This window comes from Ranitomeya variabilis, chromosome 8, assembly GCF_051348905.1.
Source record: "Ranitomeya variabilis isolate aRanVar5 chromosome 8, aRanVar5.hap1, whole genome shotgun sequence".
NCBI classification, from domain to species: domain Eukaryota; kingdom Metazoa; phylum Chordata; class Amphibia; order Anura; family Dendrobatidae; genus Ranitomeya; species Ranitomeya variabilis.
Window position 1 is genome coordinate 200038662 of NC_135239.1, and position 18398 is coordinate 200057059.

Consider the following 18398-nt stretch of genomic DNA (forward strand, 5'->3'; position numbering starts at 1 on the left):
GGTGGGAGCTGATAGGAACAGCTGCTCGTTATCAATCCTTTACGAGATTTGTACAGTAACTTGTGATGTACATTGGAAGTGTGGCAGAGAAATCAAGATTTAGTGTCTGCTACAGGAGATCACCGCCATAATGACTTGTCTTGTTGGAGTATAGAAAACATTTTTGATCATAGTGGAAAGGCTAAAAAAAAGGTAATTAAAAAAAATTATGTACTGATACTTTTTGGACTGAAAGTGGCTGAGCAATCTGCTGATCTATAATGTCCCTTTAAGGGCATTTGGGCAGGGGTATAGTTTTTAGGAAACAATCCCTTTATGTTACACAAGTGAATATGTGAGTTAGGTTCAGAGGTGAAGCCTGAAGATGCTCGTGCCCAATGAAAAATCTGTAGCAGCCCTCCAACATAGAATAGTATGGTACCATGCGCTTTACGTACATATATTAGAATGTTCTCTGTCCCCTAGAAGTAATATTTTACTTTTACTGTCTTTTCTTTCTTAATTTTTGGTTTTATCATTGCAAAGGAGGAGCAGGTGAGCTGTGACATCACCTATTGTGAATGGTGGATCCTGTGTTATCTACTGTATATAGAGGTGTTATCAGTCATTGTACAGGAGGAGGAGGTGAGCTGTGACATCACCTATTGTGAATGGTGGATCCTGTCTTATCTACTGTATATAGAGGTGTTATCAGTCATTGTACAGGAGGAGGAGGTGAGCTGTGACATCACCTATTGTGAATGGTGGATCCTGTCTTATCTACTGTATATAGAGGTGTTATCAGTCATTGTACAGGAGGAGGAGGTGAGCTGTGTAATCACCTATTGTGAATGGTGGATTCTATGTTATCTACTGTATATAGAGGTGTTATCAGTCATTGTACAGGAGGAGGAGGTGAGCTGTGACATCACCTATTGTGAATGGTGGATCCTGTGTTATCTACTGTATATAGAGGGGTTATCAGTCATTGTACAGGAGGAGGTGGAGGTGAGCTGTGACATCACCTATTGTGAATGGTGCTTCCTGTGTTATGTACTGTGTATAGAGGTGTTATCAGTCATTGTACAGGAGGAGGTGAGCTGTGACATCACCTATTGTGAATGGTGCTTCCTGTGTTATGTACTGTATATAGAGGTGTTATCAGTCATTGTACAGGAGGAGGAGGTGAGCTGCGACATCACCTATTGTGAATGGTGGATCCGATGTTATCTGTTGTATATATAAAGGTGTTATCAGTCATTGTATGAAAGGGGAAGAGGTGAGCTTTGATATCACCTATTGTGATTGGTGGATCCTGTGTAGTTGCAACTTCCAAACGAGCCTTGGTATAGCCTCCTCTTAGAGCCTTGTATTCGTCCATGTTCTGTCTTTTTGATAGATACATTTAAATAAAAATGTACCGAGTTTGTAAACACTTTTGATTGAAGAGGTTGTCTGATCTGGGACATTTTGAATATATCCACAAAATATGCTGTAAATGTCCATAAGATTGAGGTTCTAGTGCCGCATCTCGCATCTGTATCAAGGACGAGGCCTCATTGCACATTGCTGAGAAGAGAGAGATGACGGCACGTTCGCAGTTCTCTCCGTTCATTTCCATAGGCGATCCCAAAATTGCCAAGCACGCTTGCACTCCCAATTTTCAAAAATGGACATACAAATGCCTGGAGAGAGCTACACATGCATGGCCACCTCTTCATGCCTTCCATCCATTTTCAGCATGGAAGCAGGTGCCAACGCTCAGGACAAATGCAGTTCCCAGTTTGTTTATACAGTTGATAAGCAGATTTATGTGTCTCCATGGCAACAGACTACAAACAATCTCAGTGTAGTCTGGCCCTGCAGGACCCCTCTAGATTATTATTATTCTTTATTATTATAGCACCATTTATTCCATGGCGCTTTACATGTGATGATTTGTTTAGAGCTTTTAACCATATAAATACATAGTTTTGCACAAGAGCTGCGTACAAAAAAATATATTTCTAAAAAAAAAAAATAATATTCCAGATGTAGATTTTTTTTTAAATTATTTTTGATGTATTGGAAAAAGGCAAAGAATTGTTGCACAGCTCCCCATTCCCCACATAAGAGCACATGGATGTGGGAATCTCACTTTCTCGCCTTTTTGCCGTTGGACAATATGGAATTATTATTATCCTCCACATTATAGAATGAATATCTTGGTACCTGCAGCTTATCGGAACTTCACTTTTTCTTTATTAATTGCTTTTTTTTCATTTTACGAGTATCACAGTCAATGACTTGTCTTGAGCAGCTAATTAGTGCGATTACTCCACCGCTGCGTTAGCCTCTGAACAAAGGTTTCTGTCCTGGTTTATCAAAAGGATCAGACACTTCGGGAATGCGGCGACCTGACAGGTCTTAAATAACAAGACAATCTCTTACCTCGGAAAATCGGCTTTGGAGTCCGACCGATTCATTGTTTGATCTTACCTTCAAACAGAGCGCGCACCCCCTTCTCCTTCAGCGCGTTATGGGAAGTCAGTGAGCAACACAGAGGTTAAGGTTCGCCGCGGAACCGCAAGGGTAACGGGCAACGGGCAGCGCGCGAAGATGTGTTTGGCGCAGTCTCTTACATATCCAGATATTTCAGACTCGTTCTCTGCTTCTAATTAGCAGCGAATGTGACGATGGATGTGGAATTGTTTGGGAAATATCAGGATCCGACTTTGCGGTGAGAAGTCTGACACTGTGTTAGCAAAACTGTTAAGGATCTCGGAGGTTTTTCTAAATATACTATGGTAAGAACATCAGCAGGAAGTCAAGAAGAGGTGTACTGACTTCCTGCCAAAACCATCTGTGCAGAGATGATCTTATTTGCGTCTCATGTTAAAGGGACTCTGACCGGTCTGTTCAAACCAAGCACAAGCGCTCAGTGCAACTTGGCGTGGCCAAACATTTAAGTACAGGAGCTTGGGGCGCCATGGCGTGGCCAAAAGTGTAAGTATAGGCGCTCGGTGCACCATGGCATGGCCAAAAGTGTAAGTATAGGCGCTCGGTGCACCATGGCATGGCCAAAAGTGTAAGTATAGGCGCTCGGTGCACCATGGCATGGCCAAAAGTGTAAGTATAGGCGCTCGGTGCACCATGGCATGGCCAAAAGTGTAAGTATAGGCGCTCGGTGCACCATGGCGTGGCCAAAAGTGTAAGTATAGGCGCTCGGTGCACCATGGCGTGGCCAAAACTGTAAGTACAGCTGCTTGATGCACCATCGTGTGGCCAGAAGTGTAGGTGCATGCACTTGTTGCACAAGGCATGTTGAAACCTTTAAGTACAGGTGCTCGGTGCACCATGGCATGGCCAAATCTTTAAGTACAGGAGCTTGGGGCGCCATGGCATATCCAAAAGTGTAAGTACAGACTCTCTTCTCACCATGGTGTGGCCAAAACTGTAAGTACAGCTGCTCTATGCACCATGGCGTGGCCAAAAGTGTAAGTACAGGCACTCATTGCAGCATGTTGTGGCCAAAAGTGTAAGTACAGCTGCTTGATGCACCATGGTGTGGCCAAAAGTGTAGGTGCATGCACTTTTTGCTCCAATGCATGTTGAAACCTTTAAGTACAGGGGTTTGGGTCACCATGGCATGGCCAAATGTGTAAGTACAGGTTCTTGGCGCACCATGGCATAGCCAAACCTTTAAGTACTGGAGCTTGGGGCGCCATGTTATATCCAAAAGTGTAAGTACAGACGCTCATTGCACCATGGCATGGCCAAAAGTTTAAGTACAGTCACTCGGGACTCCATGGTGTGGCCAAACATTTAAGTGCACCTTCTGACCTGCTTGTTTCCTCTCCCTTCTTCCCCTTTTCAGGTTCCAGCCCTGGTGTACTCCTGCAGCCCTTTGATGCAGAGTTGTGACCAATCTCCCGAGTGTGCAAGGATCTGCAGTGGAGCTCCACATGGAGGTGGCTGCAGATCCCTGCACAGTCAGGAGGGTTAGAAATGAGAAGTGGCTGCCTCCCTATCACAGGATTGAAGGGGTCTCAGAGCGCCATTGTGGTTTCACTATACAATGTTAAAGGGTTGACTAGCAAGTAAAAAATATTTTTACAAAATGAACCTCCTGATTCCCTGATGGTCTCTTCTTCCTAGTGCAGTGATGACATCCAAACACAGAGACCGCTGCAGCCAATTACTGCTTGATAATCTTTTGTCCTATTTCTGCTGACAGGGCAGAGTGGGGAGGCTCCTGCTGCAGCCAGTTGACGTACAGGCAGACAGGGCAGAGGGGAGAGGCTCCTGCTGCAGCCAGTTGACGTACAGGCAGAGAGAGCAGAGGAAGGAGGCTCCTGCTGCAGCCAGTTGACGTACAGGCAGACAGGGCAGAGGGGAGAGGCTCCTGCTGCAGCCAGTTGACGTACAGGCAGAGAGAGCAGAGGAAGGAGGCTCCTGCGGCAGCCAGTTGACATACAAGCAGACAGAGCAGAGGGAGGAGGCTCCTGCTGCAGCCAGTTAATGCACTTAATGTACAGACAGACAGGGGAGAGGGGGGAGGCTTCTGCTGCAGCCAGTTGACATACAAGCAGACAGAGCAGAGGGGGAAGGCTCCTACTGCAGCCAGTTAACGTTCAGGCAGACAGGGGAGAGGGGAGAGTCTCCTGCTGCAGTCAGTTGTAGTTCAGGTAGACAGGGAAGAGGGGGGAGGCGTCTGCTGCAGCCAGTTAATGTACAGGCAGACAGGGGAGAGGGAAGAGGCTCTTGCTGCAGCCAGTTGATGTACAAGCAGACACAGCAGAGGGGGGAGGCTCCTGCTGCTGCCAGTTAACGTTCAGGCAGACCGGGCAGAGGGGGGAGGCCCCTGCTGCAGTCAGTTGACTTACAGGCAGACAGGGCATAGGAGGGAGACGTCTGCTGCAGCCAGTTGACTTACAGGCAGACAGGGAATTGGGGGAGGCATCTGCTGCAGCCAGTTGATGTACAAGCAGACAGAGCAGAGGGGGGAGGCTCCCCTGCTGCAGCTAGTTAATGTACAGGCAGACAGGGGAGAGGGGGGAGGCATCTGCTGCAGCCAGTTAACCTACAAGCAGACAGAGCAGAGAGGGGAGGCATCTGCTGCAGCCAGTTGACTTACAAGCTTGACAGAGCAGAAGGGGGAGTCTCCTGCTGCAGCCAGTTAATGTACAGGCAGACAGGGGAGAGGGGGCAGGGATCTGCTGCAGCCAGTTAATGTACAGGCAGAGGGGGGAGGCTCCTGCTGCAGCCTGTTGACATACAAGCAGACAGAGCAGAGGGGGGAGGCTCCTGCTGCAGCCAGTTAACCTACGGGCAGACAGGGCAGAGGGGGGAGGCTCCTGCTGCAGCCAGTTGACATACAGGCAGGCACAGAATGGTGAGGAGTAAAAGAGGGAACATGGCTGAGCTACTGAGACACACAAAGAACATTTCTGCATATTATTTCTCAGTTTAAATTGTAGTTTCAGAAAAAAAGAATCAATGAAAAAGTGGAAATTAAGAGGGGGAATGCTGGGATTTTTTTGTGCATTTGTTTCTATGTTTAGTGTTTCCTTCAAGTGTTATTTTCTTTGGACAGCCAATTACGTTAAAGGAATCTTGTAAAAATAAGCTTATTGCATAGTGTCCTGCAGATGGGACCCTAGAAATCAGCTGCATTAATTTTCCTGCAGTGCCACCACTGGGGAAATGAGGTATTACATAATGCATGAACAGGTCTGGTCCTACAGATAGAGACCCTCTTTGTAACTAATTAACGGAGGGATTATAATATTTTTTGTAGCAGGGTCTGAGTCAGTGTATCTTTTATAATGACTATGTTGCATGTATTGCATTTCATCATTTTCACCTTTTCTTGGCCAAAACTGTTGCCGATGGTTCAGTTTGTGAATGGTTTGGATGTGTCTGGAGCAGACCCCCGTCCCCCCATGCTTTGTGCATAGCGATAATGTTCCCAACTAATTAGGAGTCTATCTCTTTGGCTTTTTTCACAGCAGTTCAGCAGAGCATCCAGGAGCGTCCAAGCCTCCACTAAGCTCCTCCAATATGACATCACGGATTTTGCTACGCCAGCAGCTCATGCGTGAGCAGATGCAGGAGCAGGAGCGTCGTGAACAGCAACACAAGCAGCAGGCAGCTCAGTTCATGCAGCAGCGAGTAGCAGCCAGCCACACATCGGCCATCAACGTCAGCGTGTCCACCAGCCTGCCAGCCGCTGCCCAGGTACCAATGGAAGTTCTCAAGGTACGTGTCTTCCTTTCTCACTTTTCTCCGGAAAATCTAATTAACCTCCCACACCTTAGATATTATTTACCTGTCACCCGCGATCTTGCGCTCAGTAACTAAAGGATGGATTCTCAAATAATTAATTGGCAAGTCAGCTTTGCTACATCGGTCCATTGTTTCTTAAAGCTTTTGGGAAGTTTTGACGTTACTTTTAATGTTCTTTGCAAATCGTCAGCACATCGTTTTTATAATCTATATGTAGCAGTGCTGAATTGGTTAACTGCATCATTGTTGCAGCGTCGGATTGATCAGATGTAGCAGAGCTGATAGGATTGGCAAAACTGAACTTATCCTATGCAGCAGGGCTGAGTTTGTTCGACAGAGGTTGTCGTTGATGGAGCAGTGTTGAGTTTATCGGATGTCGTTGGGTTGAGTTTATCGGATGTCTTTGGGTTCAGTTTATCGGATGTCGTTGGGTTGAGTTTATCGGATGTTGTTAAGTTTATCGGATGTCGTTGGGTTGAGTTTATCGGATGTTATTAAGTTTATCGGATGTCGTTGGGTTGAGTTTATGGGATGTTGTTGAGTTTATTGGATGTCGTTGGGTTGAGTTGATCAGATGTTGTTGAGTTTATCGGATGTCGTTGGGTTGAGTTTATCGGATGTCGTTGGGTTGAGTTTATCGGATGTCGTTCGGTTGAGTTTATCGGATGTCGCTGGGTTGAGTTTATCGGATGTCGCTGGGTTGAGTTTATCGGATGTCGTTGGGTTGAGTTTATCGGATGTCGCTGGGTTGAGTTTATCGGATGTCGTTGGGTTGAGTTTATCGGATGTCGTTGGGTTGAGTTTATCGGATGTCGTTGGGTTGAGTTTATCGGATGTCGTTGGGTTGAGTTTATCGGATGTCGTTGGCTTGCGTTTATCGGATGTCGTTGGCTTGCGTTTATCGGATGTCCTTGGCTTTTGTTTATCGGATGTCGTTGGGTTGAGTTTATCGGATGTCGTTGGCTTGCGTTTATCGGATGTCGTTGGGTTGAGTTTATCGGATGTCGTTGGGTTGAGTTTATCGGATGTCGCTGGGTTGAGTTTATCGGATGTCGCTGGGTTGAGTTTATCGGATTTTGTTGGGTTGAGTTTATCGGATGTTGTTGGGTTGAGTTTATCGGATGTCGTTGGCTTGCGTTTATCGGATGTCCTTGGCTTTTGTTTATCGGATGTCGTTGGGTTGAGTTTATCGGATGTCGTTGGCTTGCGTTTATCGGATGTCGTTGGGTTGAGTTTATCGGATGTCGTTGGGTTGAGTTTATCGGATGTCGCTGGGTTGAGTTTATCGGATGTCGCTGGGTTGAGTTTATCGGATGTTGTTGGGTTGAGTTTATCGGATGTTGTTGGGTTGAGTTTATCGGATGTCGTTGGCTTGCGTTTATCGGATGTCCTTGGCTTTTGTTTATCGGATGTCGTTGGGTTGAGTTTATCGGATGTTGTTGGGTTGAGTTTATCGGATGTCGTTGGGTTGAGTTTATTTGATGTAGCAGAGAAGAGTTTGTCATGTAATCAGGCTCAAGGTGATATCACAAGGCGTTAGGTGGTTTAGTGCTGGATACGTGTTGTCAGAGGCTGCTGATGTCAACGGGATCCATACCGTTCGTGTGGGGGCTGATGCATGGCAGGTAGGTTGGATTTAACCCATCCAATACTGTTTAATCTGACCATAGGTAGCCCCAAAGGAGGTTTGAGAACCAATCGTATCAATCCCAGCCATGGGCTGCTCTTACATAGGACTGCCCCGAAAAGTGAAATGACGAGTTCGGCTCTCCTACATCTGTAACTTGCTTTTATTCCTGCCTCTTATAGCATCAGCGTCTGTGCACGAAAATAACGTAACCACCTGCAGGGAGGATGACACTTTTACCACGGGAGTCATGCGAAGTGTAAAACAGATCATTGTGGCCCCTGTCTTGTTAAAAAGCCGCGATTTAGAGGATTAGTAATGTCGGTGGGAGTGATTTACCTTACATGGCTGAAATCAGTGAAATGAGGGACGGTTCAGGGCACGTTTATGGAGTAGGTGGCATTCTAGTCTGATAAGAACCACAAATCCCAGCGGACACTGTCAAACGCATTTGGCTTATTGAATGACAGTACGGGTCTATTCACACCTGTCCACGGTCTGCACCTTAGGAATGTCTGATAGAAGAATTACAGCCACACACATGGCGTAGTCTATCAGTTTTCCATGCATTTTAGTGCTGTGACACCCTTTAAATGGTCTCTGTCATTTCAACCAACTTTGCGTAAATCAATAGTACAAGCTGAAATACGAAAATCTAATATATAAAGCTGAATGTGTGTGTATGTATGTATGTGTGTATGTCCGGGAATTGCATCTGCACCGTCGCAGCTACAGCCACAACATTTTGCACAGTCACACGTCTGGACCCCGAGAGCGTCATAGGCTATGTTGTGAGGCGAAATTTTAACCCCGCGCTTTCCAATTCACCAAACAATTTTGCCCCTATCTACATAATGGGGAAAAAATGAAAGGAAAAGTGTTGGAGGCGTCGCAGCTACAGGCACAAAATTTTGCACAGTCACACGTCTGGACCCTGAGAGCGTCAAAGCTATGTTGTGAGGTGAAATTTTAACCCCGCGCTTTCCAATTCACCAAACAATTTTGCCCCTATCTACATAATGGGGAAAAAGTGAAGGGAAAAGTGTTGGAGGCAAATTGACAGCTGCCAGATGTGAACAATGGGGACTTAAAGAATGACAGCGATGGCGCCAAAGAGTATATACTGTACAGCTGCTAAGGTGGGGCCCCGACATGGGATAATCACCACACCACCACGGGGATATGAACACACACACAAAATGCGCCACACACTACCACGTGCTTGAACACATATACCACCCTCAGCGCACATTTCACTACACATACACCAACCTCGCCACATAAAAGTCAAAACACAAAAGTCGCCGCTCAAGACTCGCCACGCGCAAAACTCGCCACATGCAAAACTCTTCACATGCAAAACTAGGTTCACGTAAAACTCGCCACACGTGCAAAACTCACCTCATGGAAAACTCGCCACACGCAAAACTTGCACACGCGGAAAAATTTCCACATGCACAAAAGTTGCTACACATGCAAAAGTTGCCTCACAGTAAACTTGCACACACTCAAAACGCACCACACATAAAACTCGCCACGCGCAAAACTTGCTGCACACAACTTGCTACACTAACCTGTCACATGCAACTCGACACACAAAAAGTTGCTACACGCATGTCGCCACACAAAACTCATCTCACAAAAGTCGCTACATGCATGTCGCCACACGCAACTCAACACACACAACTTGACACATGAAACTCGCCCTAAAACACACACAAGTCTGGTATTGTCCTTCAAAAATAAAAATCTGATTAATAAGCAGACAAACTACAAGAGCAACAAATGTACCATATAGGAATCCGGCAGCTGTCAGTCACATGACCAGTCTATTATGTGTATGTGTGAGCTAATATATACTGCCAGGGGGTGGGCTTACTGTTGGCTGGGGATTTATCAGGCTGCCAATTTAGCTTACAAATACTGAGGTAAAAATACTGAGCAAATAACGTGTGAACGAGGTCTAATACAGGAGGAGATGACATACAGATATATACTATATACAGGAGGTGACACACAGGTATATACTATTTACAGGGGAGATGACACACAGGTATATACTATATACAGGAGGAGATGACACACAGGTATATACTATATACAGGAGGAGATGACATACAGATATATACTATATACAGGAGGTGACACACAGGTATATACTATTTACAGGGGAGATGACACACAGGTATATGCTATGTATAGGAGGAGATGACACACAGATATATACTATATACAGGAGGAGATGACACACAGGTATATACTATATAGAGGAGGAGATGACATACAGGTACATACTACATACAGGAGATGACATACAGGTATATACTATATACAGAAGGAGATGACACACAGGTATATACTATATACAGGAGCAGATTACCTACAGGTATATAGTATATACAGGAGGAGATGACACACAGGTATATACTATTTACAGGGGAGATGACACACAGGTATATACTATATACAGGAGGAGATGACACACAGATATATACTATATACAGGATATGACACACACATATATACTATATACAGGGGAGATGACACACAGGTATATACTATAAACTGGAGGAGATGACACACACATATATACTATATACAGGGGAGATGACACACAGGTATATACTATATACAGGAGGAGATGACATACAGGTATATACTATAAACAGGAGGAGATGACATACAGGTACATACTATATAGAGGGGAGATGACACACAGGTATATACAGGGGAGATGACACACAGGTATATACTATATACAGGAGCAGATGACTCACAGGTATATACTATATACAGGAGGAGATGACTTACAGGTATATACTATATACAGGAGGAGATGACATACAGGTATATACTATATACAGGAGGAGATGACACACGTATATACTATATACAGGAGGAGGTGACATACATCAGGTATACTATATAAAAGAGAAGATGACTCATATATATACCTCATATAGGTATATAGAGGAGGAAATGACATACCGCAGGTATATACTATACAGGGGAGATGACATACAGGTATTACTATATATAGGAGGAGATGACATACAGGTATATACTATATACAGAAGAGATGACATACAGGTATATACTATATACAGGAGGAGATGACACAGCAGGTATATACTATTTACTGGGGAGATGACATGCAGGTATATACTATATACAGGGGAGATGACATACAGGTATATACTATATACAGGAGATGACATACAGGTGTATACTATATATAAGGGAGATGACAAACGTATATACTGAGGGGAAAATGAGAGGTGTGAGGTGAAAATGAGGGGTGTGAGGTGAAAATGAAAAGGTGTGAGTGCAAAATGAGAGGAGTGAGGGAAAATAGTGGAGTGATCAGAAAATGACAGATGTGAGGTCGAAATGACAAGTGTTAGGGGGGAATGAGAGGAGTGAGGGGGAAAATAAGAGCAGTGAAGGGGAAAATGAGAGATGTGAGGGGAAAATGAAAGATGTGAGGGGGAAAATAAGAGAAGTGAGGTGCTATAACTAACCACAGATATTTACTATGCCCAGGCAACGCCGGGCTCTTCAGCTAGTATGTAATATAACTTATCAGAGAAATAAGGTTATTTCTCCACTTATGAGCCACTTTTCCTCACCCTGCCTCTTGAACTCATCATATACTGACAAGATCGACTGTCAACTCACTGAGTGATCGGGTTACAGCTGCCTAAGTGTTTCCCTCACTCAAAGCCAAATTAACATAATACAGATGTAACTCCGGATCAGTAGAGGATCAGTAATGTAATGTATGTACACAGTGACTGCACCAGCAGAATAGTGAGTGCAGCTCTGGAGTATAATACTGGATGTAACTCAGGATCAGTAATGTAATGTATGTACACAGTGACTGCACCAGCAGAATAGTGAGTGCAGCTCTGGGGTATAATACAGGATGTAACTCAGGATCAGTAATGTAATATATGTACACAGTGACTGCACCAGCAGTATAGTGAGTGCAGCTCTGGAGTATAATACAGGATGTAACTCAGGATCAGTAATGTAATGCATGTACACAGTAACTGCACCAGCAGAATAGTGAGCGCAGCTCTGGGGTATAATACAGGATGTAACTCAGGATCAGTAATGTAATGTATGTACACAGTGACTGCACCAGCAGAATAGTGAGTACAGCTCTGGAGTATAATACAAGATGTAACTCTGGATCAGTAATATAATGTATGTACACAGTGACTGCACCAGCAGAATAGAGAGTGCAGCTCTGGGGTGTAATGCAGGATGTAACTCAGGATCAGTAATGTAACGTATGTACACAGTGACTGCACCAGCAGAATAGTGAGTGCAGCTCTGGGGTATAATACAGGATGTAACTCAGGATCAGTAATGTAATGTATGTACACAGTGACTGCACCAGCAGAATAGTGAGTGCAGCTCTGGAGTATGATACAGGATGTAACTCGGGATCAGTAATGTAATGTATGTACACAGTGACTGCACCAGCAGAATAGTGAGTGCAGCTCTGGAGTATAATACAGAATATTAGCCATAATCAGTACAGGAATAGTAGTGGAAAACGTTTACAAAGTTACAGTACATTTAAAGCAGAATTTATCAGTATATAGTCTCTACGAGAATATAATAGATGCATATACCCGTACAGATCCTATGCTCTAGATTTCCTTACTATTTTTCATTTCCGTACAATTTACAGTTTTCAGACTATCAGTTACATCACAGACTTTACCTGCATGACCGTTCGCTCCTAGTCTCTGAGGATAGTTTTACTGTGAAGTGAGATTTATATCATCTCGGTCTTCAGACTATGAGGCTCAGGTATAGACAATTTATCCTTCGTGTCCCAGGAAACCAATTTTTGTGCTTTTTTTTTTTCTTTCCATCTCTGCAAAACTGAAACCTAAAGTTTGTTTTGTTTACTTAAATTTGCTCTATTGTTCCCTGTTATCTGCCAGACTACCTGTATTGGGATGAGGGACATGGGAATTGCAGAATGCTCTTTGTCCCTTTGATCACTCCTGTTCTAAAATATCCCTAATATATAGTGTACCTCTGACTATTATTTTTTTCCAGAAAGTTCTACAAGGTGCGGACTTTAACTCCTCGTAGCCTGTTTGTAGTTTTTTTTTTCAGATCATCATTGCCATTCCTTCTTTTTTTTTGTTTGTAACTCAAATGAGTTGCCGGCTACAGAAGCTTTCATTCCTTGTTAGATGAGAATCGGCAGGAGCTTGTTAGTATCTGGGCACCACGGGGACATCTAGCTTCCTAATTACTGGAAAATTCTCCATGCTTAAGAATAGATTTAATTTCACACATTGAGATTTAGACCAAAGAAAGTAAAAAAGGCAAGCACAATGCATCTTTATCGGGCAGAAACGAGATCAGGCTCCCTCTTCGGAGACAATAAAGACGGATTATTACTGGCGGAAGTAAATAAAAACACTTGTGTTGCGTAGAAATGGCTGATTGTTCCTATACTTTACATTGAGATTCGGTGGGGTAATTTATTATTTCATTTGCAACCATTCCGTAATCACTATTTAAAAAAAAAAAAAAATAGATGAATTATTACTATTGCTCCAGTTTTGTTACCTGGACACTTTTTTAAAAACTCAAATCCATAATGTTATGGATCAACAGGTGAGGTGGATTCTCTAAGCTGCAGGTCGGCTGAGCAGTACGGACTGGAAGCGTTCGTGCAGCGACTTAGATATGAATAGTTGTTAGTTACCGGTCCCGGCTCCAGCGCTAGGCTTTGTTTCCTTTTCCTAAAATTAGCTTTATTTGTGTTAATCCACGTTGGGTTATCGTTGTAATCCAGCAAACAACTCTGACATCGTCAACCAAGACCTTTTAAGGTTGGCTTAGGTGTTGTTCCCTACCTGGGTGTTCAGTGTGATGCTAGTTGCTACTCACGGATAAGCCATGAGGCTGGGTAGTCAAGAGGTCCGAGGTCAAAAGCCAAGTGAATACGTCATAGACAAAGGGGTGAGACAAAGGCGTAGTCAAGAAACCATCCGAGGTCAGAATTCCAGTAAGGTAGCAGATCACGACAAAAGGGCTAGGCAAAGAGATGGTCAAGACAAATCCAAGGTCAAGCAGCAAAGATTAGAATGCAAGACAAATCACCCAGAGCACACACACACCTCATAAGCAAAGCTACAATTGGCAGCAATCTAAGACACACAGCTGGTTAAATATCCAGGTAATGACTCTGGACAGGAGACACATGGATAAAGCCCCGACACACCATGGTCCTGATTTGACAGGTAAACGGTCACTCCAGACACTGACAGTGCAGCACCCCTCAGCATCCAATTGGACGACTGAGCTGTCAATCACCATACTGACAGCTGAGCACTCCCATTACTACATTGAACAGGAGAACTGTCACTCACTGCATCCAGACACTCTGCTTGGAGGAGTCATGACATTCAGGAAGTAGGGCATCCTGCTTCCACCTACTTTTCCAGGAGTTTGACTCTTCTTCCCCTTGACTTTACTCCTTCCAGGTCTCTCATTATATTTCCAGGTACTCCTGACTGCAATCCAGGGACCAGCTCCTATTTCCAAGCTGAGTCCAGCCAATTCTTGTGCTGCTGCACTCGCATCTCTGCTGTGTCATGTTTCATGTTTACAAACTTGTCTGCTATCAAAGTACCTGATAATTTATCTGTTTCTGCTATCCTGGTACTCTTGCACACTTACAAGGTAACTGTTTCTGTGTGTAATCGTGCACCGGTTTCAAGATATCAGATAGCATATACAACTCTGCCATCCCTGTGTTTATTCTATCTTCTGGTAGCGAGATACCAGCTTGCCCAGAGGAGCCAGTAGGGGGGTGCCGTCAGGAAGCTTAATGTGGCGGTCCGAAATGTCTCCCCTAGCCGCTGCATTTTGCCTCCCTGTGGACCGGGAGTCGGACTTTCTCTGAGCTGGCAGTCAAGCTGACAGTCGGTTCACAGAAGGTAAAGAGCGCCGGCTTCCAGTGAACAATTGTTCTCGCGTCTTTCACTGCCGGGTCAGAGTGATGTCAGCAGCGTAATCAGGTCATGTGATCATGCTGCTAACGTCACTCTCTGGCACTGGAGAGGCGCGCATTGGTGGTAAGTTCTTTAGACCAGTGGAGCTGAAGACACTGAAAATTCAGTATAATGGGGAGATTTAGTGTTGGGGAGATTTAGTGTGTGGGAGAGATTTAGTGTGGGGGATGGGTGTGGAAGATTTGAGGACAAGTTTGGGGAGCAAGGAAGGGACAAGTGCAGACACATTATGGGGAGCCGGAGAAATTTGAAGAGACTGTATGAAGAGCAAAGTGGGAGTGAGAAAACAGTACAGGGGGATGGGTGCAGACACAATATGGTTAGTGGGGGATGGGTGCAGACACAGTATGGTGAGTGGGGGGATGGGAGCAGACTAGTGATGAGTAAATATACTCGTTACTCGAGATTTCCTGAGCATGCTCGGGTGTTCTCTGAGTATTTTTTAGTGCTCGGAGAATTAGTTTTTTTTCTCCGCAGCTGGATGATTTACAGCTGTTAGCCTGCTTGATTACATGTGGGGATTCCCAAGCAACCAGGCAACCCCCACATGTACTTAGCCTGGCTAATAGCTGTAAATCATTCAGCTGAGGCGATGAAAACAAAATCTCCGAGCACTAAAAAATACTCGGAGGACACCCGAGCTTGCTCGGGAAATCTCGAGTAACGAGTATATTCGCTCATCACTAGTGCAGACACAGTATGGTGAGTGGGGGGATGGGTGCAGACACAGTATGGTGAGTGGGGGGATGGTGCAGACACAGTATGATGAGTGGGGGTTGTGTGCAGACACAGTATGAGGAGCGAGGGAGAATATATGCGGTGGTTGGTGCAGACACCGTATGATGAGTAGGGAATAGGTGCAGACACAGAATGTGGAGGATGTGTGAGAACACCGTATGGGGAGTGAAGGGTGGAATTTATGTGGACACAATATGGGGAGCGAGTGGAGGAATGAGTGCAAACACAGTGCGGTGAGTGGGGGGATGGGTGCAGAAACAGTATGAGTAGCGAGGGGGTAAATTTATGCAGACAGTATGGATACCAGAAAACCTCTGAGCTTGCTTATACATTTCTGCTATTCCTGTATGTAACCACATTCCCACAGCAAGATGCCAATTGATTATACATCTTTGCTGTTATTGTGACTTCCCTTTTTGAAAAAGCTGTCACGCGAAACACGCGTCAAAGGGAGCAGTAGGGAGACACATGGTCACTGCCTTTGATAATGGGTAATAATGATTAACCCCTTAGGGGAATCTTATTATGTATGATGCACTGATATAATCTTTAAATTCAGATTTGCTATTTACTATGATTGATCCTTTTGGTGCAACATTCTTGATCTAGCCCACCCTTGGGAATATGTGACCTAGTCTCCCTTACTGTATCAGCATGTCTCCTTGATTTCCTCCTTGTATGTATATTTGATGCTGTTTGTCGTACTATCTACTATATAATTGTCTAAGGGGTACTTCCGTCTTTCTGTCTGTCCTTCTGTCTGTCTGTCTTTCTGTCTGTCACGGATATTCATTGGTCACGGCCTCTGTCTGTCATGGAATCCAAGTCGCTGATTGGTCTCGCCCAGCTGCCTGTCATGGCTGCCGCGACCAATCAGCGACTGCCACAGTCCGATTAGTCCCTCCCTACTCCCCTGCAGTCAGTGTCCGGCGCCCGCTCCATACTCCCTGCAGTCACCACTCACACAGGGTTAATGCCAGCGTTAACGGACCGCGTTATGCCGCGGGTAACTCACTCCGATACTGCCGCTATTAACCCTGTGTGACCAAGTTTTTACTATTGATGCTGCCTATGCAGCGTCAATAGTACAAACATCTAATGTTAAAAATAATAAAAAAAATAAAAAATCATTATATACTCACCTTCTGCTGCCTTTCCCGCTCCTCGCGACGCTCCGGTGACCGCTTCATGCAAGCGGCAGGTTCCGGTGGCAAGGATGGTATGCGAGAAGGACCTGCCATGACGTCACGGTCATGTGACCGCGACATCATCACAGGTCCTGCGCACCTGCGCGAGAAGGACCTGCCATGACGTCGCGGTCATGTGACCACGATGTCATCACACCCTGGGACCGGAAGCTGCCACCTGCACCGCACACTGGCGACAGAACTACAAGGGGCCCTCGGAAGGTGAGTATACAGTTAGGTCCATATATATTTGGACAGAGACAACATTTTTCTAATTTTGGTTATAGACATTACCACAATGATTTTTAAACAAAACAATTCAGATGCAGTTGAAGTTCAGACTTTCAGCTTCCATTTGAGGGTATCCACATTAAAATTGGATGAAGGGTTTAGTGTTGTGTATCCGCTTTTTGGGCTCCCCTGGTGGTTGCTGGTGGTACTGGTGACTTGTTTGCCTTTGCTGCTTCTGTTCACCTGCTTCCATCAGTGTTTGGGAGTTTCCTATTTAGCCTTGCTCTCCAGTCATTTCCTTGCCGGTCATCATTGTAACCAGAGCCTTCGGTTGCATGTTCCTGCTACTAGTCTGCTGATCAGCTAAGTGGACTTTGTCCTTTTGTTTTGTATCTTTTGTCCAGTTTGCAGTTTTTGTAATTCTCTGTAGCTGGAAGCTCTTGCGGGCTGAAATTGCCACTCCTGTGTCATGAGTTGACACAGGAGTCTTAAAGTAATTTCAGGATGGTTTTTGAAAGGGTTTTCAGTTGACCGTGAAGTCCTCTTTTGTATCCTTCTGCTATCTAGTAAGTGGACCTCTCTTTGCTAAATCTACTTTCATACTGTGTATGTTTTTTCCTCTTAATTCACCGTTATTACATGTGGGGGGCTGCTATCATCTTTTGGGGTATTTCCCTAGAGGTAAGCCAGGTCTGTTTCTTCCTCTACCAGGTGTAGTTAGTCCTCCGGCTGGCGCGTGGCATCTAGGAAGTCGTAGGTATGCTCCCTGGCCACTATTAGTTGTGTGGTAGATTTAGCTCACAGTCAACTTGAGTTTCCATCACCCGAGAGCTCGTTCGTTATTTATATGTTTCTTACGTTCCCTTGCCATTGGGAACCATGACAGTTTAGGAGTTTCAGCTCCTTAACATGTGCCACCCTGTTTTTTAAAGGGACCAAAAGTAATTGGACAATTGACTCCAAGGCTATTTCATGGACAGGTGTGGGCAATCCCTTCGTTATGTCATTCTCAATTAAGCAGATAAAAGGCCTGGAGTTGATTTGAGGTGTGGTGCTTGCATTTGGAAGGTTTTGCTGTGAAGTAAACATTAGTTTAAAGGAGCTCTCCATGCAGGTGAAACAAGCCATCCTTAAGCTGCGAAAACAGAAAAAACCCATCCGAGAAATTGCTACAATATTAGGAGTGGCAAAATCTACAGTTTGGTACATCCTGAGAAAGAAAGAAAGCACTGGTGAACTCATCAATGCAAAAAGACCTGGGCGCCCACGGAAGACAACAGTGGTGGATGATCGCAGAATAATCTCCATGGTGAAGAG

At 44.8% G+C, this 18398-nt stretch overlaps 1 protein-coding gene across 12 annotated transcripts in view; it reads left to right on the forward strand.

The window, feature by feature from the left end:
* MITF (melanocyte inducing transcription factor) overlaps window positions 1-18398 on the forward strand; it is a 203437-nt gene that overhangs the window by 90871 nt on the left and 94168 nt on the right. For 7 of the 12 annotated variants that reach the window (XM_077276102.1, XM_077276111.1, XM_077276105.1 and 4 more), the window contains exon 2: window positions 5970-6219. In XM_077276102.1, coding sequence (XP_077132217.1) covers window positions 5970-6219 — 250 coding nt within the window. The remainder of the gene's footprint in view (window positions 1-5969; window positions 6220-18398) is intronic. The other 5 variants (XM_077276104.1, XM_077276106.1, XM_077276112.1 and 2 more) reach the window with 1 other exon arrangement.